Source organism: Pongo abelii, chromosome 6 (assembly GCF_028885655.2).
Source record: "Pongo abelii isolate AG06213 chromosome 6, NHGRI_mPonAbe1-v2.0_pri, whole genome shotgun sequence".
NCBI lineage: Eukaryota > Metazoa > Chordata > Mammalia > Primates > Hominidae > Pongo > Pongo abelii.
In genome coordinates, this window is record NC_071991.2 from 51,361,279 (window position 1) to 51,388,592 (window position 27,314).

General features: G+C 39.5%; 1 protein-coding gene across 6 annotated transcripts in view; it reads right to left on the reverse strand.

Moving 5' to 3' along the window:
- Window positions 1-27,314, reverse strand: part of BBS9 (Bardet-Biedl syndrome 9) — a 483,026-nt gene that overhangs the window by 44,315 nt on the left and 411,397 nt on the right. For all 6 annotated transcript variants that reach the window (XM_054559335.2, XM_024250181.3, XM_024250180.3 and 3 more), the window contains one exon: window positions 21,154-21,376. In XM_054559335.2, the coding sequence (XP_054415310.1) occupies window positions 21,154-21,376 (223 nt within the window). The remainder of the gene's footprint in view (window positions 1-21,153; window positions 21,377-27,314) is intronic.

Sequence of the window (27,314 nt, forward strand, 5' to 3'; positions counted from 1 at the left end):
AGAGGATACATTATGTTAGACCTTAGAGCAGTTCTGTGATGTTCTCAGATGCCCACCAAGGACTCCAGCAAATTGACACCTCTAAAGTCATTTTCCTGGCATCTTGAGTTGAATTTAGTGCCAGGTCTTCAATTGTGAATAGCTCATATGTCATCCCATTATGCCACCTGGCCTCTGACCAGTACACCTTTAAAATAGATTTATTTAGGCTATAAACTTACAGGACAGTGCCTCCATCTTCAAATATATTACATTTAAACAGCTGGGAAAATAAAATACTAATTTTCCAATGCTGAAATTTCTGAGGCTAATTTCAGAAACAGTATGAAGAAGGCTATCAAATTCTATTAAAGACACAAATTTAGATGATGTTTTGTAATGTTCTAAAGGAAAACTCACAGAAAGGAAAACATAAGACTGGGAAAACTCTCAAGGGCTCATCACCCTTGTGTTTGACTTGAGGTGTGGTTAAATAATATTCAACACAGTAAGTCAGGGTAGGGATGTCATGACTTTAATTAGAAAGTAGTTCCAGATACAGAACAAATTCCTCTAGTACATCGGAGGATATAATTCACTTCCTGTTAATAAACACACTCACTCCTATCGCCGTGAGAGAGACTTGTTGTCTAACAAATTTTTGTAGATTATGAATTAACCATAAGAAATGAGGCTGTGTCTCAAGGAAATCACTTAGTGACACTGGTAATCCAAATACGTACTACTTCATAACATTGTGCACTACCAAATGTGATCAGTTAGATAAACAAAAATAGTAATCACGTATTTTGTACCCACATGGATTTTCTACTCTCACTTAAAACACACGTACATAGCAATTAGAGAAACACAGTGTGACATGAAATGACAATGAGATATACTAGCAGTAATTATTAAGTTGAAGCATATGAAACTAATCTATAAGAGTTAGAATAATTATCAAAGGGTAGAATATTCAGGGAAGGCTTCCTGTAAGAAAAGCAAACATGAGAAAGCACTCAAATTCAACATGTACAAAACTAAACTGATGATCTGTCTCCCTCAAACTGTGTGCTTTTCCAAAGATGCCTTCTTGATGAATGACACATTGGCCAACTAGAACCAGCAATCTGGCGGCTCTTTCTGATACCTCTCCTTTCCCCTCAATCCTTATCTCCAACCAACTACCAAATCCTCTCAATTTTATCTCCTGAAAAAGTTCTCATACCCATTTGCTCCTCTTCATCGCGCTTGCTGCTTCCAAAGTCTGATCCTCCATCATCTCTTGCCTTCATACTATTTCTCTCATTTTGTAATTGAGTATCTGCTTAATTACTTCATTATCTGAAAATACAGGCTCCATGATGGCAAAGACCAAGTCTGCTTTGCTCACCACTATTTTTCCATTGCCTGTGACAGTACCTGAATGTAAGGAAGGAATAAGTAAAGAAATTGACCTAAATGTAGTTAAGTGTTCAAGATAAAGAAGAGTGGGAGAAGAAGACACAATTAAGCCAGATTCTGAAGAGCCTGGACCTAAAACAAGAAGCTTGTTTATTCATTCTAATTAGGAATGGGTCTGGATATGTGTCCCTCTGATGAAATAACAAGATGGGGCGGTGCTCTTTCATTTGAGACAGTGTTTATATTGGCTATATTCTGTAACTTAAAAAAGTTAGCAACACAGGTTTAAAGCTTTATATTAAAGAGAAGGAATGAATACATAAAAGGAGAAATGTTACAAATTTATAAGAATCTCAGATAGAAGTATGTCAGCTCCCACCCTTGCCCTCACCTTGCTCCATCTGCTGACCTTGGAAATCCTCCCTTCGTTTGGCTTCTGTGTGGCTACTTTCTCAGAGTTTTCCTTTTTCTCATTCCTTGGCTGCTTCTCTTCAATTTCCGATGTTGGCTCTTGCCCTTCTACCTGACCTCTAGATGTTGGAAGTCCTCCAGATTTAGATCAAGCCCCTCCTCTCTTTTCTCTCTCCATATAAGTGAAAGCCCATTCAGTTTCAAATACCATATATAGACTGCTGTCTCCTGACAGTCCATCTGCAGCCCAGGCTTCTCCTCTGAGCTCTGGAGCACTTGGCATCTACAACTGCGTGCCAACTAGGCCTCTCAAATGGAATATAGCCAAAACTGAGTCTTCGATTCTGCCCTCCCCAACTCACATACACACATACTGTTCTTCCCTCAGACTTCCCTATTTCACCAATAGCACTACTGTCCACCTTGGTACGAAAGGCAACATTCCAGGAGTCATCTTTGCTTCTTCCCTTTATCTCACCCCTTACACACAATCCAGCACCAAGCTCTGTGTATTCTAGCCTTTAAAACATGCTGTAGATCTTTGTACTTCTATCTCCATTGTCACAACCTCAGTCAACCTCATCTCTTGCCTACATTTCTACAATAGTCTCTTCAGCTGCTCCTGGTTTCCATTCCAGCTGTTTTCCAAAACATTCCCCACATAGCAGCCACAGTAATTTTTAAAGGCATAAATCAGATTATGTAATGTCTGTAATACTTAAGACTATTTGATGGCTTCCTACTACTCATAGGATCACTATCATCTAAATTCCTTACCATGAGAGGTAAGGAACATTACATAATCTAACTCTCCCTGCCATTTGTCCTCATCGAGATCAAGCCAGAAAGACCGTGTGTCTTTTGAATATGCCAAGCCCTTTCTCCCCTCCCGGCCTTTAACTTCTATTCCTTCAGCTTGGAATGCTATTCCCCTGCTTCCTCATTTCCTCATCCTTCTCCTCACAGAAGCCTTCCCCAATCACCCTATCGAAAGTAGCCTCCACCACAAACTCTCTCAAGGGTCCTCATTGTTTCACTGTACTTAATATAACCTGCAATTCTCATGTTTAGTTGTATAGCTGTTTATTATCTGGCTTATCCCCCAGAATGTAAGCTCCATGTGGGTAGGAATCCTGTCTCTCTTGTTAGTCATCATACCCCAATGCCTAGCATACAGCCCAGCACACAGTAGCATTTAAAAAAATCTGTTAAACTTTTAAAAATTGTTGTATTCATGAGTAAATATTCTTTCCCCATTTTAAGAACTCTACATTTGTTAATATTGATGCTCCTAATATTGCTCCCTTGGCCAAAAGAGGAATTATTTAGATGCTGCTATTTAGCTTAATCCCACATTTATCTTTAAGAGGCCACAGTACAATTGGTACAATTCATAGGTCTGGAAGGGAATAAAAATAAGATAGTTAATATAATAACATGAAGAGTCAGAGGGCATTACTGGAACAGAGGAAAAGTGAACAAAGTTTAGAAATGGGAGGGAGACAGCAGAAAAGATATAGTAGATAGGTCAAGTGAGACAAATATGAGGCCACAAGGTCCCTGAGGAAACAGGAAATGGGAGAGGATGCAGTTCATTCATCAGCTATCCTTGGGACACCCATTACATGGCAGACACTAAGCTATACCATAGTAGCTAACACAGACACAGTCCAGCTCTTCATGAAACTTAGAATACGGTGGGGAAATATTAAATAGCCCACAATGAAGATGGAATTATGAACTATGCTTCAGCTATAAAGAAAAAGTCCAAGAGACCATGAGTGAGAATAATAGGGGTCACAGAAGACATCTTACAGAAAAGCCATCTTTAAGTTGAGATCTGAGAATGGCTGTAAGTCAGCCAGTGAGAGTGTGGGGCAGGTACAGGAGAGGGAATGTTTGGGAATGGATAGAGGACAGTATTCAAGGCAAAGTGAACAGCATATGCAAAACCAGAGGCAGGAAAAAGCTTGGTGAGTAGAAGTGAAGAGAGATTTGTGTGGGTAAAGCAGAATGGGCAAGGAGAATTGTGAAGAAATTGCTGGTGGAGAAGTGGATGGAGAGACAGAAGCAGAGTTCTGCAGGCCATGGTAACAAGTCTCAGTTTAATCCTAAAACCAAGTCGTCTTCTGAGAAAGAACAGAAAGATAAAAGATTAATAAAATTACATATAAATTTTGAAATAAATGGATGGGAAGGGCAGTTTGCTTTGAATTTCGTAGTACAGTAGAATTGAGGTCTTCTGCACAGTTTGAAATGAGATTGGAGCTTGAGCAAAATGACAGGCATTAACTTCTGTTGAGAATGAGATAGGAAATCAATTAGAAAAAAGTAAATGAAACAAATTAGCACAGAAGGGCCCAGGTGAAGTTACACAGCCAGAAAGGAGGTAGAAGCAGCTGGGTCAGTTTTATAATTAATTTTAGTAACAATTTCCAGTTGCAGAGTTGATCTAAGAAAAGCCAAAGATTGACTCAGGGCTGGAAACTGACAAGGAATCCAAGAGAGAAACCCATAGGGTTTCAAGGGAAGGGCACAAAGGGCTGGTGGAGGGGCCAATGGAAGTGGAATGGATGTGTTGGAAGGTGAGGTGAGGAGGAGTAGAGAGCTGACTGATACGAAACTGAGAAAGGGAAGGAATAATGTTCACATAAGTGATTCAATTCAAATCTACTCGAAGATCTGTTGAGCATCTTCTGTGTTCCAATTGTATTAGATTCTAGAGATGCGGAAATGAATGAAAAAGTCTCTGCTATCAGATATTATAGTGTAGTAAGCTGATGTCAACAGACAGTGGACATCTAACAGTGGCTCATGATATAAAAATAAAAAACTCAAAATAAAGATAAAAAATAATATGAAAATTCTTTTATGGCACAAAACATTTTAATGATCACTACAGATATGTTATCTAATTTATTTTTTAGGAACACTTCTCAAGAATTGCTTTGGCTTCTTTTCGAAAATTGAAACATATTCTTTCATCAGAAAACTTTAAAAACTGTAATACTCCAATAATATTACTATTAACAGTAATAAACTAAACTATAATATTATATTATATAGCCAAACAGAATTATTTTGACCAGTCACAAAAGGAATCTGTCTCAAATAATACAATATGCCATCCTCTCATTTCACCAAATGACTGAAAAAAAGTCATAAGAAAGATGTGGCACAAATGGTCAACAGCTGGCATTCTTTCTCCTTGTCCTGATGTACTTTTCTGCACTGCACTTTTCGCTGTCTGAAATTTGTTTCCCTGTACATTGACTGTCCCCTGCCAGAACATAATAAATTCCCTGAGGGCAGGGCTTGGGTTAGTCTGATTTACCACTGTGCCCCCAGTACCTAGAACCATGCCTGAAACATAGTAAGCACTCAAAAAATTTCACCTTGGGGTCTCAGTCTTGGATTGGTATATGTTCTGTTTTTCAATGGACATAATGTACAAAGGGTACAATTTCCACAGCTAAGTGATTTTCCATGAGTTAACAGGTTAAGATTTTAAAAAGATCACAATCTGGTGTCTTATCTTATTTTGAAAGGGAAGACTCATCTCTTTCAAAAGCAGGTAAAAATATTAGGTAATTTATTTACACAGTACATAGTCACATACACTGATTAGGTGCTCCGTTTACTGCTGCAACTAATTTTATTTTTCTTTGAAACCCAGCCAGACTCCTACACCTGAGCCCTTAATATCTATCACCACATTTGCTCATAACTATAGCGGCAGTCAACTGGGGCCTGGCACCCCCTTGCTATGATCCTTATGAGGACAATGTATTTGCTTCTTATTTTACAATTGCAGTCACTCCCAAGCCTATTTTTAACAAATGCTAAAAATATCTTAGAGCAACCAACAAGCAAACACCTGTACTAAATAAAAACCATCCTATTGGTATTAGCATAAATCATAACTTCTGAAAGTTAAAGTGACATCATTTTATTTTTTTGGTAACATTTTCCACATGACACTGGAGTATGGCTCAGAAAGCAGACTTGAAAGGAATACAAAAACCCTAGCTAACCAAAATAATTATTTTTAAATAAAAAATTAAGCATTTCTAAAAGAAAAGGCTAAATTTTAAATAACACACAGAGTTGAGACATCCTGTACACAGAAATACAACTAAAGGTGTTTACTTTTTAGAATTGGATATTCATATGTTCTGAGAACCACCAGGAACAAGATAATTGTTTTTCATTTTAATTTTTAATTGTTTAAAAATATCCACACGACACATAAATCAGAAGGACTTGACTATTCCAACAATTTATTGGAATAAACACACTAAAATTGTTTTTAGAAAAAGTTTAGTATGAGAAGATTTTTTTTTAAAGGTTGGCAGCATAGATCTGGCTTCATTCAGCATGACAGTTCTAAAGAACGTCATCTTTGCGTGTTGTGGCTGAGTAGTGTCAGAAGTAGAGTGTTGCTCCTATTTTAGGCCAGTTATATTGGCCAGAATTAAAAGGACTAAGCCAGAGGAATAGGCCAAATTGTTGTGTCTGCCCCGTTTACTTGTGGATACTCACATTATGCATATATTTGAAAAATTTAAATAAAAATAATGCAATATAAAATAAGTCTTAATGACTGTCTCACATGAGTAATTGATTGGATGAGTTACTTGTAAGTAATTAAAATAATTTATCTAGGCACCCTAAAATCTAAAGGAAAACACAAAATAAATAAAACTTTAATAATATTCATAAATTTACGCTGAAAACAGAAACATTCATCTTATTGTTGGAAGCTGAATTTCTCAGAGAGATAGCAGATACCGGGAGTAGAATTTGAAGGAAAAGAAACAGGAAGTATGTTTATTGTAAGTTTTAGGTGAATCAGAAAACCGTACTATAAAAGATAGATACACTGAGGTAGCAGAAGTTGGGAGTAACAGTTGGAAAAAGAATTGTTATATGAATCAGTAGAAATCCCTTCATGATTTTGTTTTTAGAGCCAGAATCTGCTGGAATAAATATCAACTTTTTCATCCTCATATTTGAAGACAAAACAGTACCAAATGCTAGTAGAATATGTGAGAAAAGTTATTTTTGATATGATACAAAACCTCAGAGCTAAATAACTTCCTGAGGGATACTCCAGTGTTCTTGAGATACTCTATCTTTTGGCAAATCTATGCAATTTTTAAGAATACTGAAAATTATACAGAGTTCAGATTTCCATTGTGCTATTTCATAGGACAGTAGAAAAGGCAGTTCACATTTATAGCTGGGTGAAGATAAAAATGGGCATTTTACAGAGCTATCCACATGACAATTAAAGAAATAAGAATAGTGATGCCTTTCAAAAGCTATTTAATTTATCCCCCTACTTTTAGACAGATTTTTTTCCCCAGATTATCTTTAGACTGTTGAGTATCCACATTAGTATAAACATCTGCTGAGAAGGAAATTACTCAAACTCCCCTGGTATTCTATTCCTGTATTAACAACCCTACTTCCAAGAAGCTGGTCTTTGGTCATCACATTGTAATTAGTTACCAGCCAGCATGTCTATCAACAAGTATTTGCTAAGTACACACAGGGAGAATGTTATTTTATGAGGTCTTTGATGGTAGACCTTTCCCTACAGTTGCTCCTAATTGCTTCTTCTGTCAAATCCAACTCTAATCCTAGATTCAAATATTTTTCCACTAATCTTCCATTCATCTCATTATGGACTCCCTGTTACACTGGATAAGAATGAGCATACTATTAATAACGGAATGCTTCTTTATTTATAAACTATAGCTTGACTTTCAAAACAATTTTGAAACAATAATGTTTCAAAACAAGGAGGTAAGAGAACTATGAAAGTGAAAAGCTATGGCTCCAGAAAAATAAACAGCTGCACAATTGCTAAATGGCTGGCCTTGTTCTTTCCACAATGGCTATTGCAAATCAACTTTAATGTGATTTAATTATAACCTGACCATTTACCCCTCTCACTCTGTCAAAAACCATTATAAGACTTTACTTCTCTAAAGCCTATGTGGCTAGACTTCACTAAGCTTTCCTTTTTTAAAAAAAATTTTCATGTATACCCAGCATATATCTAGGTTCTCACTTTTTCTCTTCTCAAATGCTAACTTTATTCAGTCTATGTATATTCTAGATTATTCTTTCTGCCTCCCAAAAGTTTTCCATTTAACACAAACATTGGATTTTGGCACTCTCATCTTGCTATACCACCTGAACTTCAAACATCTCTAAATGTCTTTTAAGGGAAAAACAAAAAGAGAAGAAATAAAAACCCTGACAATAGCCTACATTTTCTTCCATTTGCTTTCCTATATTTTTTCTTCTAGTTACAGACAGATCCTTCCTGACCTTCTGCTATCTTTGATAGTAGTGATACGACCTCTTATGTGAATTTCTTAAAATTCACTGCTCCCTACAGAGTCCTCTTCTTGCCCGCAACTATAGCTCTGCAGCTGCCACCATTAGGGGAAGCTAAGTGAAGAGTATATGAGATTCTATGTACTATTTTTGCATCTTCCCACGAGTCTATAATTATTTCAAAATAAAAAACTTTAAAAAATACATGGTGGGCATGAATTATATGTGTGTGTGTGTCTGCATGCGCGGCACAAGTTGTGTATTGAGGTCCTGAAGAAGAACAGAATACAATCCAACATCTTCTACCTTAGGGTGAGGCATGGAATCAATCTATTAAATGATTGTACTCTATGATACAAGTACCATAACAACCATATGCTCAGGGGACCAGGGAGCACAGATGGAAAATTTACTAGCAGTTCCAGGAGGAGGAACAGGGAATGCGTTGTGGAACATCATTTCAGCTGGGTCTTCAGAAATTAGTGGTAATTTTACCACCAGGTCAAGACTGCCTCTCCGGGCCAAGGGAACTCTTTAAGTCATAGAAACTTGAAATGCATGGTGTATGTGGAGAATAATGAATATTTCAAAATCAGTAAAAGGTCTTAAGGAAGAAAATGTAGAAGATATGGCTACAAAAATAATGTTCTAGTAAAATAACATAGTATTTCTATGTAAAGAACATAGTATTTCAGGTGCAGAAATTTCAATTTAATATGGAAGATAGGAGGGAACTATAAAATCTTCTAAAGCAGGGAAGTAACATAACCAGCTCCAATTCATATTCATGGAAAAGTATAAATTCATCAGGATGTATACAGATTTAGCTACAAGAATATTCATTAAGTAATTGTGTACATACCAATATCAGAAACAGTTTATATGTTTGACAAAAGGGAACTGGCTAAGTATGCAGCTTTTTAAAAAATGTATGCTATTTAATAATGAAATAGCTTAATGAAAGTTTAAAAAATGGATTATAGGCTGGGCGCGGTGGCTCACGCCTGTAATCCCAGCACTTTCTTTGGGAGGCCGAGGTGGGTGGATCATGAGGTCAGAAGATCAAGACCATCCTGGCTAACACGGTGAAACCCTGTCTCTACTAAAAATACAAAAAATTAGCTGGGCGCGGTGGCAGGCGCCTGTAGTCCCAGCTCCTCGGGAGGCTGAGGCAGGAGAATGGCGTGAACCTGGGAGGCGGAGCTTGCAGTGAGCCAAAATCGCACTACTGCACTCCAGCCTGGGTGACAGAGCAAGACTCCGTCTCAAAAAAAAAAAAAAAAAAAAGGGATTATAAAGTAGTAGGTAGTAGGTATAGTATGATCCAATTTTTATAAAACAGAATGTACACATATGCAAAGAAAAAAGTCTAGAAGGATATGGATACAAACACATATGTAGTGCGTGTATACACATATACAAACATTTACATATAATGAATAATAGTTGGATTTATATCTATTTCAGAATGGTTAGATTATTAATGATTTTAAATTTTCGATTCAGGGGATCATGACAGATGGGAGGCAGGACTAGATTGCAGCTCCAGACAGAGCAGCATGGGGAGGCTTGCATTGTGAATTTTAGCTGCAGATCAACTGCAAGAACAAACCAGCAATCCCAAGGACCCATAGACCCCCTCAAGGAAGCAAGACTTGGGAGACCCCCCCCAAATACTGTGAGTGCCCCAACTGCAGAAGTGGGAAAGGGAGACCCTCCTGTCCCGAACACGCACCCCCACTGCAGAAACTGAAGGTTTGTGGGAGAAGTTTCCGACTTTACTTGAAGCTGAGTCAAGTTAGAGAGCCAAGCAAAATATGGGGATAGAGGAAGCAGCAGAAAGGCCCTAGGAGCTTACTGGGTCCCCAAGCAGCCCATTTCTGCCTGGCACCACAGGGATCCATTGGGAGGGTGGCCAGAGGAACAGGGGGTAAAACTCCACAGGGAGAAGGAATTCTCTAGCTGAACTTTGTAACAATTTGAACAAGAAGGGCCAGGGACAAGAAGCCTCCTGGTCTGAACTCGGGCGAGGGCACAAATTGGGCATGCAGACTCTACAGGCAGAGGAAGAACTAAAGCCCTTTTCTCTCGCAGCTGGGAGGTGGATATTCTCAGGCAAATTTTCAAGCCCATCTCGCCCTCCGCCTAGAAACAGACTCGGGGCTGTTGGCAGGGGCATGGTGGGTGTGAGACCAGCCCTTCAGTTTGCATGGGAGCTGGGTAAGGCCTGTGACTCCTGGCTTTCCCCCACTCCCCTGACAATCTGCATGACTCAGCAGGGGCAGCCATAATCCTCCTAGGTACACAACTCTAGTGACCTGGGAATCTTGCCCCCATCCCGGACAGCAGCTGCAACAAGACCCCCTCAAGGACAGCCTGAACTCATACACACCTAGTCCCACCCCCACCTGGTGGTCTCTCCCTACCCACCCCGGTAGTGGAAGACAAAGGGCATATAATCTTGGGAGTTCTAGGGCCCCACCCACTGCCCGTCCCTCTCCACACTATTATAGCTGATGCTTTCTGGAAAGTACCACCTCCTGGCAGGAGGCCAATCAGCACAAAAATAGAGCATTAAACCACCAAAGCTAAGGACCTTCATGGAGTCCATTGAACTCTCCACCACCTCCACCAGAACAGGCACTGGTATCTACGGCTGAGAGATCCATAGACGGTTCACATTACAGGACTTTGTGCAGACAACCCGCAGTACCAGCCCAGAGCCAGGTAGACTCGCTGGGTGGCTAAGACCCAGAAGAGAAACTACAATCACTGTAGTTCGGCACACAGGAAGCCACATCCATAGGAAAAGGGGGAGGTACTACATCAAGGGAACACCCCATGGGACAAAAGAATCTGAACAACAGCTTTCAGCCATAGACCTTCCCTCTGACAGAGACTACCCAAATGAGAAGGAACCAGAAAACCAACACTGGTAATATGACAAAACAAGGCTCTTCAACACCCCCAAAAAATCACACTAGCTCACCAGCAAACCAAGAAGAAATCCCTGATTTACCTGAAAAAGAATTCAGGAGGTTAGTTATTAAGCTAATCAGGGAGGGACCAGAGAAAGACAAAGCCCAATGCAAGGAAATCCAAAAAATGATACCAGAAGTGAAAGGGGAAATATTCATGGAAATAGATAGCTCAAAGAAAAAACAATCAAAAATTAAAGAATCTTTGGACACACTTTCAGAAATGCAAAATGCTCTGGAAAGTCTCAGAAACAGAACTGAATAAATAGAAGAAAAAAAATCAGAGCTCAAAGACAAGGTCTTTGAATTAACCCAATCCAACAAAGACAAAGAAAAAAGAATAAGAAAATATGAGCAAAGCCTCCAAGAAGTCTGGGATTATGTTGAACGAACAAACCTAAGAATAATCGGTATACCTGAGGAAGAAGAGAATTCTAAAAGCCTGGAAAACATATTTGGGGGAATAATCAAGGAAAACTTCCCTGTCCTTGCAAGAGACCTAGACCAAATACAAGAAGTTCAAAGAACACCTGGGAAATTCATCGCAAAAAGATCTTCACCTAGGCACATTGTCATCAGGTTATACAAAGTTAAGACAAAGGAAAGAATCTTAAGAGCTATGAGACAGAAACACCAGGTAACCTATAAAGGAAAACCTATCAAATTAATAGCAGATTTCTCAGCAGAAACATCTAGACATTGGCTTAGGCAAGGATTTCATGACCAAAAACCCAAAAGCAAATGCAATAAAAACAAATATAAATAGCTGGGATCTAATTAAACTGAAGAGCTTTTGCATGGCAAAAGGAACAGTCAGCAGAGTAAACAGACAACCCACAGAGTGGGAGAAAATCTTCACAATCTATACATCTGACAAGGGAGTAATATCCAGAATCTACGACAAACTCAAATCATTAAGAAAAAAAAATCCCATCAAAAAGTGGGCTAAGGATATGAATAGACAATTCTCAAAAAAAAAAAAAGATATACAAATGGCCAACAAACCTATGAAAAAATGGTCAACATCACTAATGATCAGGGAAATGCAAATCAAAACCACAATGGGATACCACCTTACTCCTGCAAGAATGGCCATAATCAAAAAATCAAAAAACAGTAGATGTTGGCGTGGATGCAGTAAACAGGGAACCCTTCTACACTGCTGGTGGGAATGTAAACCAGTACAACCACCATGGAAACAGTGTGGAGATTCCTTAAAAAACTAAAAGTAGAACTACCATTTGATCCAGCAATCCCACTACTGGGGATCTACCCGGAGGAAAAGAAGTCATTATTTGAAAAAGATACTTGCACATGCATGTTTATAGCAGCACAATTCACAATTGCAAAATCATGGAACCAACCCAAATGCCCATGAATCAACAACTGGATAAAGAAACTGTGGTGTGTGTGTGTGTGTGTGTGTGTATATGTGTATATATATATATATATATATGCTCACATATATGTACTATATATATATATACACACACATATATATACACACACACATATATATATAATGGAATACTACACAGGCATAAAAAGGAATGAATTAACAGCATTTGCAGTGACCTGGATGAGACTGGAGACTATTATTCTAAGTGATGTAACTCAGGAATGGAAAACCAAACATCATATGTTTTCACTGATATGTGGGAGCTAAGCTATGAGGACAAAAATGCATAAGAATGATACAATGGACTCTGGGGACTTGGGGGAAAGAGTGGGAGGAGGGCGAGGGATAAACGACTACAAATATGGTGCAGTGTATACATGGGTGATGGGTGCACCAAAGTCTCACAAATCACCACTAAATAACTTACTCATGGGCCGGGTGCAGTGGCTCACGCCTGTAATCCCAGCACTTTGGGAGGCCGAGGTGGGTGGATCACGAGGTCAGGAGTTCAAGACCAGCCTGACCAATATGGTGAAACCCCGTCTCTACTAAAAATACAAAAATTAGCTGGGCGTGGTGGCACATGCCTGTAATCCCAGCTACTCAGGAGGCTGAGGCAGGAGAATTGCTTGAATCCAGGAGGCGGAGGTTGCAGTGAGCCGAGATTGCACCACGGCACTCCAGCCTGGGTGACAGAGCAAGACTCTGTCTTAAAAAAAAAAAAAAAAAAAGAACTTACTCATGTTACCAAATACCACCTGTACCCCAATAACTTACGGAAATATAAATAAATTTTCTTCTTTTGGTTCACCTGAATTTTCTAAATATATACAAAGAACATGTTTTATCTTTACACTAAAAAATGTTGTTTTTAAACAAGTTTATTGAGATATAATTCACATATAACTTACCCTTTTAAAATACACAATGGTTTTTAGTATAGTCATATCACCACAATCTAATTTCAGAACATTTTCTTACCCAAAAGGAAACTCTGTACCCATTAGCTATCACTTCTCATTCCCCTACTCCTAGTCCTAGGCAACCACTAACATACTTTCTGTCACCTTGAATTTGCCTATTTTGGACATTTTATATGAATGGCCTTATAATATGAGATCTTTCTGACTGGCTTCTTTTACTTACCATAATGTTTTTAATGTTTACCCATGTTGTAGTACATACTAGAAATTCAGTTATTTTTATTATTAAAGAATATTCCATTGTATGGATATACCACATTTATTATCCATTTATCAGTTGATGGATATTTGGATTATTTCCAGTTTTTGGCTATAATACTTCTACAAAGAGTCATATTTTTTATGGTAGCACTGAAAATGAAGACAGAATATTAACACAGAGAGATTAATGATAGGTCATTTTAACTGTCTAAATAAGCGATAAGAGTGTTATCAATGATTGATGGGCATTTGCGTTGGAAAAAGCAGTGTGGGCCATGAAAAGAGATATATTTGGGAGGTAGCATCATCAGGTCTTGGTGACTGGCTGAATATGGAGAGTAAGAGAAACAGAGAGTCAGGGTTGTTTCTTGAGGCCTCCGGCCTGGGCATTGAGTAACATCATCCACTGGGATCAGACACACAGAAGGAGGTGAGTTTCCTTCAGGCATGTGGAATTGCCTAAAGGAGTGTTGGTGGTGACATGTGGAGCTTGGAAGAGAGGCCAACCAGAAGGTATGGGAATTACAGTGGTAGCTTGATGAGACTGTCCAGGGGAGCATGAAGATGGAAAACCAATAGTCAGGAGACAGAAAAGGGAACAAGAAGCCATAGAGCAGACTAGAGAAGCCAAGGAATGAGAATGTTCTATGAGGAAAACTGTCTCATTGTAAAATGCTGCAAAGTAGTAAAATGCATTATAAGCAAAGTGCAAAATTATGGAGTCACTTTGACAATGTGAAACATTAGTCAGAGATCAATAACTTGAATGACTTGGCCTATGCTCAAGAGGAGATACAGAGATGGGAGGGGAGAGAATCCATAAAACAGCTGCACACATTTCTGTAGTCCTGCAAAGGACTTGGGTTAGTTCATGAGAACTGAAATACAAACATGCTCCATAAACACATGGTCATTGCCCTTTTAATAACTTACTTCCTTTTGAAAAAAATTAATTTTCCTGACTTATGAATTGGCCCTTGTTGTTTCCTTACCACCATTTCTGATACAATTATATAGTTGTATTCCTGTTGGTTCTTTCTATCATGGGGCCTTTTTACAAAAGTTATATATGTCATTTTCAGAAAATATACAAAATATATGGAAGAGAAAGAGCAAGAAGAGACTCAGACACCACCTGTAATTCTAACATGCAGGGATAGTTATCGTTAATACATGCCTTGGTTTATATTCTTCTGGACCCAATTTTGAGAAGTCTATAACAAAAGCTCAGTCTTCTGTTTATTGCCTCTGCTAACTTACATAGAAAGGCCTATCCTGCTTCCATATCAATGTATCCACCTTTATGTCCTTCTGTGATTTATGAAATTTCTTTTTTTGAATTTAAATACCTTATTTGTCTGAAATGTATTGTGTGATATGGGATGAGGTAGGGAATCTATTTCTTCTCTCCAAATGGTTGGCCAGTTTCCAACACTATTTTTAAACTAATTCATCTTGTCCTCTCCTCATTGCTTTGAAACGTCACATTAGCACATGTGGTTAGAGTTAAAGTTAACACATTCTAAGTTTTTACATATATAATTGAAGGGAAGAGGGTGGATCCTCCTGCTTAAGGAAGTTTTAATTATCCCAGTTGTTATAATCATAGAAAAGCAAAAGCATAACACAAAGATATGCACTCAAAAACTGACCACTTCTAAAATTAGTCTGTACTCAAATATCCTCCTGCATTTAACACTAGAAGAATCTCTGCCTGCTACCAACATTTTATTAGTTAATCCCTCACTGACTGTAGGAAATTACTGCAAATACAACACGAATTGGCTGCAGAGGAAAACTATAAATCTTGCAAATTATGCCAAGTTTAATGCAGTTAAAGTGTTATTGGAGAACTATGCCTGTCACATGCAAGGCCAGTAAGCAGTGAAAATCTGGCAGGCAGTTCAGTTGACAATAAAGAAAAGAAAATTGACAACAATGATGACATGATAGATGTTTCTGATGAAAATAACTTGCATATCAAAGGACTAAGAGAGACTGCTAGGAAAACAGATCATGCCTCAGAATATTTTTTCTTAAAAGGACCCTTTCTGTAAAGGTGCCTGTAAGGCCAAACTTGAGTATGCACTATTCTCATTCACTTTTGCTTAATAATGAATAATCTGAAAAGGCAAATTTTACACACTCTTTCTTTTTAAAAATTTCCTGTTGTAAGGACAATGGCTGCACTGCAGTCAAGTACAGCCCAAGGTACACACCCAGCACAGCATGACACAGCACGATTGGAGTGCAGGCGCACAATCCTGTGCATTATATAATCATACCTACGTAGCCATAATATGGGAGGGCTCATCACCTGGCTCTGAGCCACTGTTGTCTGGGAGGTGCATAAATGCAGCACCAACAGTGTGAGTGAATTGCTGAATAAAGCCATGTCCCACCTACTTGTGTTCTTTCAGCTACCCAGTACCCCATCAGTTCCCCTCAGACCTCAGCTTGGGCTGGAAACTCACACCTGTATAATCTTATAATTTTATTCTTCTAATTGAAATCTAGAATCCTTTTGTCAAGTTCTCCCAAGTTCCTTTGGGATTTTACAATAGTATTCATTATTATTAGTAACAGAAGCTCACATTTAGTGAGAATTTGCTATGTGTCAGGTACTTGCTAAGCATTTTCCATGTACTACTATATTTAATTTGGCCAACAAATCTATAGTGAAGTATCATTATTTTTCCTATTTATAGTTGAGAAAACAAAGAAGTAGACAGACTAAGTAACTTGTTCCATATCATATAACTGGCCAACCTAGCTCTGGAACCCATATACTTCTGATGTGAAGTCCACTTCACAATAGCATTTTCCCATTTTGGAACTCACTCCCTTTTTTTTTTTTAATGTCAAGATAAAGTATTGTATTCTCTGTAGGAAAAACAGGCTCAGAAGCCATTTTTGTATATTTAATTCATCTAAATCTCCTTAAAGAATGACTTCAAACTTATAAAAATTCAAAGTGTAAAACCAACAGTTAAATCATACTGACAATATGAAAGTAAACATCAAATGTCTTATTGAGCATCTAAGTGAGACCTGGAAGAATTAAATTTAAATTCAGTTGAAATGGGCCAGTTGGAAGTAGCTTCAAAATAATATCAAATCCTTAAGGCAAAAGGTCATTGACTCAAGTTTTAAATACTAAAGAGAATTTAAAATCTCTCTCTCAAAAGGCTAGAATAGACATCTTATTCACATTTATACTCTGTATTCAGATTCATACTGTGTCTTTTCTCCTATCCACTTAATACAATAAAGATGCACAAAATGCTAATTCCTGGGTGGTCCCTACCACATCTCAAAATGATAACTTTTTAAATCCATATCTATGAAAATATATGGATTATATAAGATACCTAATCTTATTTATCAAATCTTCTTTGCTTTCTTTTACTCCCTCCTCTTGGCTTCCTTTTAGCCCAGGAATCTGGCAGTGTGAAAGAAAATACAGCTGAAGCTATGGCCCATTATGTCATGTGAAGTCATTTGATCATCACATTAAGAGAATATTCACTTGAGGCACCTGATCAGCCTGGATTGTCTTTACACCCCTTTTCCTTGCCCAGCTTTCTATGCCTGCCCTGCTGTGGTGCCTACAGCATTTGCTCTCCAAGCTTCTATCTGATGGGCCATCACTTACCTATATTATTTCTTAGGCAAAGCATCACCTAGTTGAAATTAAGTTTAAGAAAAGCATAGAGGTGACAAAAGCTCCAGTGTTCATGAGGTTAAAATGATGTCTTCAAATATCATGAGTTAGACCCACTCATGTATACATTAAGTTTTGCATATATGCTTGAGAGGTTCAAATCTTTGCTATAATTAGGGCTATTGAAATATTGTCCTAGATACTGAGGTTATAAAAGGAAGCCTCCTGCAAAATACAGCAAGTCTTTTAGTCCTAGGCAGCTGCAGGGAGAAGGTTGGGAACATATATGCATGAAAAGGCCAGACAGACCACTAAATCACTTACATTCAGATTTTTAAAAAACACTAACCAGGTGGCCCTTTGTGACTTCTGCTCTAAAAGTAGAATGCATACAGCTGAGATTGGAAAATAGATATTTAACGAAAGTAGATTCCTCACAAGCTATATTCACCAGCAGAAAGATGTGAACACCAGAGCTGCAGATGAGAGAAATAAATTTGATAGCTCTGCAACAACAACAAAAAGTTCACCAGAAAAGGTTAAGGGAAAAACTGATAGAGAATTGGTAAAGTCAAGCAAGAGAAATGTGAGGCAAAGAAGTTCATAAGGTAATTCCCACTGGAAAAGATTTTCAAACTCTGGACACCAGGGAGGATGTTGTCACCATGGCCTTCACTAGAGCAAAAAAAGGGCACATCCAAGGTGCTGGGCTCATAAAGCCATGAGGCTAGAAAAGACCAAAGGTTTTTTATTCTGAGATGTTTATCCATCTGCAATTTAATAGGGAACACGGCAAAATTACACACACTCCTGCCTTTTAATACTGAGCACTTACTTACTTCACCTTCTTAGACTTTCGTTACCTCAGCTGTTAAGTGAGGGAGGTGAACCAGACAATTTCGAAGGTCCCATCTAAATCTTAAAAAAAGATCATCTCTGCAAGAAGAGCTTTTATGCTTATTCAATAATCCAGTCCTTTCTAATATGCCACTTCGTATATTCTGTTACAACTATTGGAGCTAAACCAACATTGTAAACTGCACAATTACAGGCTTGAAGCAGAAATAACTCCTCACAGTATTTCTTAATAAGAAATACTCATGATAATGTTATCATGTCACCTTTGGACATAATAAAAATTAAGCACAAAACAAATATAAGATAAATCTTTAATATATTTCTCATAGCAAAGCAAAGAAAAGAGACTGTGAAACTATTTCTGCCCTTTTCCTTTCACACTGCTAGACCAATTTAAGTGGGTGGGGGGGGAGGAGGGGGGTGAGGGGAAGGCCAAATCAAGAATAGCTTACACAGGAGGAGGCTCTGGTTAAAAACAGATCTGTACCACTGTGGTCTGTGTGGTCTAGAGGGAAGCACAGTGGGCTGGGAGATTTGGATTCTAGACCTAACCCTTCCAGTAACCATGAAACTCCAGGCAAGAGATTTCAATTTTCCTGCCTCCATTTTCTATTTGTAAGACAGCGATAATTCTACATGTCTCTTCTACCTCAAAAATATGCTAATACAGAGATAAAGCATGTGAAAAATCTGAGTTATAGGGAAGAAAAGTAGTATAGGCAATAATTAAGCATGTTAATGACAACAAGTGCTGATTTAACAATTTTTTAAAACCTCGCTATCCTGATTAGATCAAGACAAGTGGGAGGGAGAGTCACTCAACCACAGAGTAGCAAGCGGGTGGTCGGCAAGTAAAGGCAAGGCATCGCGACTGTGACCCTGATGCACATGCACACAGCCTAAATCTCTCCAACAGAACGAACTCAGCTAGACCAGGCATGAATCTGACTGATGGCCACCCCTGGGCTGTGAACAAACACACTGTCCATCTTTCTTCTTTTCATTTCTTTCTCCTTCCTTCTTTTCCTTCTTTCTCTGTCCTTTACTTCCATACATTCAAAAACTTTGCACTGAGGTTTTAAAATGTTCCACATCCTAGATATGGACACAGCCCTTAGGTTACTTACAAATCTAGTTATTTAAACAAAAACGACTAAGACAGGGATTTGGGGATCCCTGAACAGGAAAGCTCAGACAGGGACCTGAGAAGAGAATTCAGGGCTGCTGCAGCCTGAACTCACAGGTAATCAGCCAATCAGGTGGGCCATCCCATCCCTCTTCAAATTTTCTCTCTCTCTCTCTTTTTTTAAAATTAATGTATCTGCCCTTTTCCCTCAAGTCTCCTTTGTTTTTTCCTGTGGGCAAGCAGGGAGGGAGAGTCATAAACTGATACTGATTATAATGAATAGTTTTCATTTACTATCTCATTAAGCCTAAATATCTCTTAGGAAAACAATCCTGTAACAGTGGACAGAAGATGGACAAGTGGAACAGTTAAGAGGATGTTACAGGGCAAGATAAAGAGGTTCTAAATGAAGGCAAACAATGTCAGAACTATTTCTCTGTGGAAAAGCATTTCTATTATAAAAGGCCAAATAAAAAATATTATTTGGAATAAAGTTGGCTTCTACCTATGTACAATTGAGGTAAAGATATTCAAATCATAAAATATAGAATCCATAACCCCAAACCAGCTATTTTTCCACCTCTAAATTTAAAGGCTGAATCATGCATATATCCATAACAACGATAATAATTATAGCTTGAATTTTTTGAGAGTGTCTCTGTTCCAAGCATTGTGCTAGGTGCTTGATAAACTCATAGGGCCCCAGCGGCAGGGCAAGCATTATTACATTCATTTTTTTAGGAAGACATGAAGACTCTAGAAAAGAAAGTAACATACTCAGGGTCATATAAGTAGTAATGGATAAAAAGAGGCAGGATCCAAGCATTGTTCTGTCTGTCTCCAGAGTCTGTGCCTATTAGATTATGCTATGCTGTCTCCATGTTTGTCTTTCACAATTTCACTTGCATTGCTTTTCACTTCTAGGAATGCTGAGTGAGGGGGAAAAGGAAGCAACAGCAAGACTACCAGAGAGGGAATGGGGGCAGGGAAGTAAAGAAAAGGCATGTAAGAAGGAAGAGGAAAAAACCACACCACTTCCCACACTGTGGTTCTTGCTGTAGGAGGAAAGAGATGCTATAGCTGCTGCATCAATAAATTCATTGATGTAATGCTCCTTGCTGCTGCCACAGAGAGGCTAGGAAGAGGAAAGCAGGAGTTGGGAACTGCTGCCCCTAAGAGACCTGAGGGCTGCATGACCGACTGCTCAGCCCCTATGACCATGGGAAGGGCAGCCCTGGGTGCCCACGACCATCGCTGACTGCCCATGGAGGGGCAAGTGGAATCTCTCTCCATACTGGCCCATGGGTGCCTGGGCTCTGAAGCCTGCTCACATCTCTTGATCCTCGTCTTTCACTTCGTCTCTTCCACCTTATTCTAATGACCACGATCCAAGCAAACAGCAGAAGAGACTGGACTCATCTGGATTACATTAGTTGCTCGTATCATGCTACATTTACGAAATATTGTATCGCGAGATCACATTTAGTAAAACTTTTTCTTAAAAACAGTTTATCCTCTAATCCACTTTTTATTAGTTAGAAGCAAAACAAAATGGATCATATATTTAAAAGCAGAGAGAAGAAAAAAGACATACCATTCTAGAAATGTCTAGCAAGCAAATATCTCAAGAATATTTATTCAAGGGGTTACCCTGGGATGTCAGAGGGGAAACGTGAAATCAATTTTCTTGGCTGTCGTCACTTTAATATGAAATTTAAACCCCAAATACAACCACAGGCACATTCCTTTAATTTAGGAGAAGTACAATTGTGTTTAGGGAGCATGGACAGAGCTCTTACCTGGCATGACCATGGTCTGTGGGGCTGCTGCATCGGTACTTAGGCAGAGACGGCCACCTTTGGCTAATCTATCGCAGAGCAAGGTGATATGTTTCTTCAGTTGGCTTGTGTCTTTGGGTATGTTCAGCTGGCTGTTGAGGTTCAAAGCCTGCTCCTTAGAACTCTTCGACAGGCAAGTCTTCAACAGGTGGGAAATGGCGGCATCCACCGTTTCTTCCCAGCCCTGGATACAAAAGCCAATTTGGAATTAATACAAAGATGACAATAAGAAAAGTGGGCACTTGATGTATTATACAGATTATTGAGTGTTTATGTTCAAGTGTTGGGAACCTGTGAAGAGTGTGGTATCTGGAATATTCCAGACTAGGCTGGTTTGGAATTCTAGCTCTGTCACCTGTTTGACCTTGAGCAGGTTACTTAATTCCTCTTAGCCTCATCCCCATCTACAAATGAGGATGTTAACAGTCTGTCCCTCCAAGGGTTGGAGATCTATGAGAAGGGTTTCGCTCTGAGCCAGGCATAGAGTAATGAGTAACAACAAAAAGAATCTCAGGCATACGTCTGTTTGATGATCTGGTGTGTAAAGCTGCCAGGATTATAGTTTGTTTTGCCTTATCTTTCTTATCTTTGGCTAAAGGAAAGCGGGCCAGGAGAAGGAGGACCTTTGGACACCCTGGGGGAAACTGGAATGGAGGGAAAACCCTGGTGTCTCCCTCAGGTACTGGTTCCACAGCCTTGGGGTTATAGGCAGAAACAAAGGAGCTATTTCAAGAAGGATCGTGTGAGACACAGGGCCTGCCTAGTACTGCTCACTGTCCAGGTGATGGTAAATGACCCAAAGGAAGTAGGCCATTGCCCCCACTTTTGTTGGGAACAGTGTGGCTGTGCTGCAGTGAAAAACCTAGAAAAGCGCAGTGACAGCTGCAATTCCAGGAACGTCAGCACAAGGCAGGGACTTCAGCATTGTCATGGACAGCACTGGCACCAGCAGGACTGGCATGGGGAGGCACCACCCTCAGGTGGGTTCAGCTAACACTGGCAACAAGAAGTATGAGGTAAACAGCAGGAGGGGTCAGTTTAGGAGCTCCCTTTAGGCATCCCCAGAGGCTCCCAGGAATAACTGGGTAAGATCTTTATGGGGATCTGGAGGTCCTAAGAAGCAAAACAGGCAAGTGAAGCATGAGTGAAATCTGGGTGTTGCTGTGAATGTGACTCCATCTGTACACAAAGGCTGGTACGGCCTAGAGCACCATGGGCCTGACTATCCAATACAACTATAAAGAAAGACAAGAAATGAATTTATGATCATAGAATACTGCGGAATAGTGCAAGTCCCTTATATTAGAGGTAAGAGCCCTGAGACTCAGAGAGAAGGTTCCTCTGGAACCCATCATTATCCTCAAACTTATCATTTGAGCCACCATTCAAATATGCAAATCAGATGAGGTTACTCCCAAGCTTCAACTATGATATGGTTTGGCTGTGTCCCCACCGACATCTCATTTTGTAGTTCCCATAACCCCATGTGTCATGGGAGGGACCCAGTGGGAGGTAACTGAATCATGGAGGTGGCTACCCCCATGCTGTTCTCATGATAGTGAGTTTTCATGAGATCTGATGGTTTAATAAGCATCTGGCATTTCCCCTGCTGGCACTCATTCTCTCTCCTGCTGCCCTGTGAAGAGGTTCCTTCTGCAATGACTATAAGTTTCCTGACATCTCCCCAGCCATGCAGAACTGTGAGTCAATTAAACCTCTTTTCTTTATAAATTACCCAGTTTCAGGTATTTCCTTATAGCTGCATGAGAACGGACTAATACAAACTCCTAAATTCAAACGGTCAGACTGGCATTTAAGGAACTTTCTGCTCCAGCTCTTGCTCCATTGTATTCTGTTCTCATCCACCCGCACCCACACTGTCTCTCCCTTAGGCCTCTGCACATGGCCGTCGCTCGTGCTGCAATGCCCTAACCTCTACTCTTTACCTGGCCAACTCCCATTTAATGACTTGCTCAGGCACTGCCATCCAAGGGCTGATGGGTGGGCCCTCTTTGGGGCTCTGACACTTCACACACCCAGATGCATCACAGCTCTTGTCACCCTGTGATGTGGGTGCTGTTTGCATGTGTGGCTTTCCCTGAGTGACTGGAGTTCTCCACACCCCCACACTGTTCTTGGTACACACAGGATGGCCAAGAAATATGTTTGCTGGACAGAGAGATGGTGAGACATAAAACCAGGGCCTTAAAGTTGGGAGAGTTTTGGAGATCTTTATGTCTAGTCTCGTGGGGGTTTTCCCAGGATCATTTATACAACAGCAACCATCTGCCTAGGCATAGCTGTCTTCAAGATCCAAAATCACTACTTTTTGAGGCAGTTCACTCCTTTCAGGGACATGTGTAACCAACAGAAAACTATTGCCGCACTGAGCCAAAGTCTACCCCATTGGCCCTTCTTCTACCCTCCAGAGGCATGCAGAATAAATCTAACTTCTCTTCTACATGACAGCCCGTTTTATCTGTGAAGACAGCAATTCTGTACCCTCTCCTCCAGAATAAACATGCTAGTTCCTCTAGTTCTTCCTTATATAAACTGAGTTTCAAGTTTTTTCTCCATCCTGACCACTCTTCTTTGAATGAGCTCCAATTGGAAACACTTAAAAATTTATACAGCTAAGTGGAGAACCCCAGACTGACCCCAAGACACTGGGCTGCGGCTTGGAGTATAGGTACCCCACAGCCGTCCCTCCTTTTTTCTAGGAATTCTCCTGCCAGCCTGGCCTCCAGTTGCCTCCGCTCTCTTGGCAGTTGGATTACATTCTTGATTCACATTGAGTGCACTGACACCTAAGCCCCAGGTCTTTGCCACACTTGCCACATCTCTTCTTCTAGGTTTATGAGGCACTCTCTCTCTCTATATATATATATAGAGAGAGAGAGAGAGAGACAGAGTTTAGCTCTTGTCGCCCAGGCTGGAGTGCAATGGCGTGATCTCAGCTCACTGCAACTTCCTCCTCCCAGGTTCAAGTGATTCTCCTGTCTCAGCCTGCTGAGTAGCTGGGATTACAGGTGGGTGTCACCACAGCTGGCTAATTTTTGTATTTTTAGTAGAGATGGGGTTTCACTGTGTTGGCCAGGCTGGTCTTGAACTCCTGACCTCAGATGATCTGCTCGCTTCGGCCTCCAAAAGTGCTAGGATTGCAGGCATGAGCCACCATGTCTGGCCCTGCAGTTGGTTCTTCAGATCAAAGTGCAGACTCTACATGTTTCCACTAGAGAACTTCCCACTGATTGCCATAATTGGTTCATCGGGACTTTTCACTCTATTGGCCCATTTCTATTGACCCACCTGTAGGTGTCACTAGGCAAGTTAGGAAACAAGTAAATGATTTTAAAGTCATCTTGAAAATCCTTTCAAGAGATTCGAGAGACCTAAAAGACCATAAAAACAGCTTCCTACCCCAAATCACTAAAGAATAATAAACACTGGTTGTTACAAAGACATCTCTTTGCTACTACCAAAATCTAAACTAGACTAATATCTAGAATTGAGTTTGTATTTCAGTAATAATGGGAAGAGGTAAATGAAGACAAAATAGTAACCCAGACATCACTGGAGAGGGCATGTTTTCAATTGGAGCCATTGACATCTCTGGAGTAAAGAAGAAAAAATCCTGTGGATATAATTTGGCATTTGTATGCTCTGTGGTCATTTCAGCATTAAAATAGTTCATACTGTCATTCATTTAAGCAAACTACTGTATCATAAATAGATTACAGTAACATATTAGATAATTTAAGTAGATATGACATTTAGTTAATACAGAGTACTACAGAATTTCTTTTCCTGATGCCAACTTGCAGATCAAGTCAAAAACCATGTCATGTTTAGGTATTTGGCATGGGATATTTCTTTAATATAGATGAGGCATGATGCCAGTACTTTAGAAAGATTGCCACTAAAATACAGAGTTATTACTTGGAGGGACTGAATTGCTACATAAATTCAAATATAAGACTAAAAGGAATATCTTTGAGACAAAAAAACAGCCTTCGAGAGTTTTGTTAAATAAAAATACAATGTGATAATTCACTGATCAAACATGTAGCATACTTACCTATGGAAATATGAAATAAAACTGTGGAATCTAGAATCTCAGGTGTGAGAAGTACTCTTAAAGGTAAGCTATTTTAAACACCTTTTTGGTATTTGAGCCCATTACCTTTATTCATAGCCCTTAAATTGGTAAGGCTAACGTTCAGTTTTAATGTCTAAATACATACACGTACTACATGCACATACTTAACCTTTATCCTTTAAAGATAAATATCAATCATACTAGTATTTTTGTCTTATATTGTAAGAGTAAAAGAAAAAATTTGGGAAATATAGCACTAAAAATTTCTGGAAGGGCATTGGGCATGTGCTCTTCAGTGAGAAATGATTTTTGTTATAGTCTTCAAATCCACAATTTGCTGTAAATTCCAGGTTGACCTGTGTATGGCTTTTAGAAAACAACAGTGGTGGGGGAGTGGGAGGCAACTGGGGAAGGGAAGGGGATGGGAGGGGATGGGAGGGGATGGGAGGGGAGGGGAGGGAAGGGAAGGGAGAAGGAGTTAGTTAAATGTGCATGTTACACTATTTTATCTTTTCCACAGCCCTTGTCGTTATTGGAAGTTAACTTATCCATTGGGTTTGTGGGGATTTTTTGGTTTACTTTGTCTAGTCTAGCATTGATAACTGGGTTTTCCTTTGTTTCCAGACCTTGGCTTTACCCAAGTCCTCTACCGGAGATCTTGCCTTGGGAGCCTGCTGAAAGTGTCACTCCTTGATAGACAGCTGCCTAGCTTCTGCAAGATCCCTCCAAGGACCCAGGGGCCGAGGCCCTGTCTGCTACCTGACTTCTCCAATGCCAAGTTGCCTGCTGTATGCATCCCCCAACATGGCTGCCCAGTTCTCCGCTTCCACATCTTACCAGCCTGTGCAGAGGCTCCTACGCTCCATACTGGTCCCAGATGCCTTTGTGAACCAGTGTGATTGCTGGTGTGCCCTTTTTCTGTGAGCCAGCTCTTTAAATTCAAAAACCTGGCCTTGCCTAGTCTGCTCCTCCTGACTGAATTCAGCTGAGCTATGCTTCCTGCTATCCAGAGACCAGAGAGCCACAGCTGAATTTCTGACTGCTTCGCTTTACTACCCTGCTAGTCTCCACTGGTCAATAGGCCTAAATACCAGATCAAGCAAGTGGCTTATTAGAAACAGTAAGAAGCAGAAAGTTTGACCACACTTGTAAAGTTAATTTCCTAGGGTATCGACCAAAGTAACCAAAGCACAAAATAAACTAAGAAAGCATTCCCATGCCACCTGTGAATCAAAACAGTTGAGTTGATGATAGCTGTCCCGAGGCTCCTGAGTTCTGACTCAACCTCATTCACCTCATCTGCCCCTTCACTGTGTGATCTTAGATAACTCATTTCATCTCTCTAGGGTACACATGAGGTCTCCACAAAACAGCAACAACACTATTCATTATGCCAATCTTATATAAATGGTATGGCACTCAGAAATCTTAAATGGAAGATACTATGAAATGAGAAAATATATTCAATCCTACTTGTTTTTAAATCAGAAAATAGAAGTATGTCATTGAAATCTAAATTTCCAAGTAATATCCATAAACTTTTTTTCAAACAAATTATAAACTCCTACAAACCTATGTTTATAATAGAAACACTACCACATCCTTAACTACAGTGGTATAGGGAAAAACCACAAAATGCCACAGTAACATTTATTACCAAATGTGCACCCAGTTAAATCTAACGGAGACAGAAAAGGTTAAAAAACAAAAACAAACAAACAAAAAACCACGAGACCTGTTAAAAGAACAAATGAAGATTTTGTGGCAGGAGTCCAGATTTCAAGTGAAAAGAGAAGACTCTCAGAAATGGCCCATCTTGCATTACATATTTGAAGGTGAAACAACTTTCATATCATATTCATTTATCTTAATAACAAACTGTATTAAAGGGAAAAAAAATTGCTCTTCAATAGATGTAAAGGATTCACAATGAAAAGTGTTTGGTATTTATAATTGATCCACAGAACATTATGGTTATTACTTTGTATCATATTGTATGGAATTGTATTAGATTATACCTAAA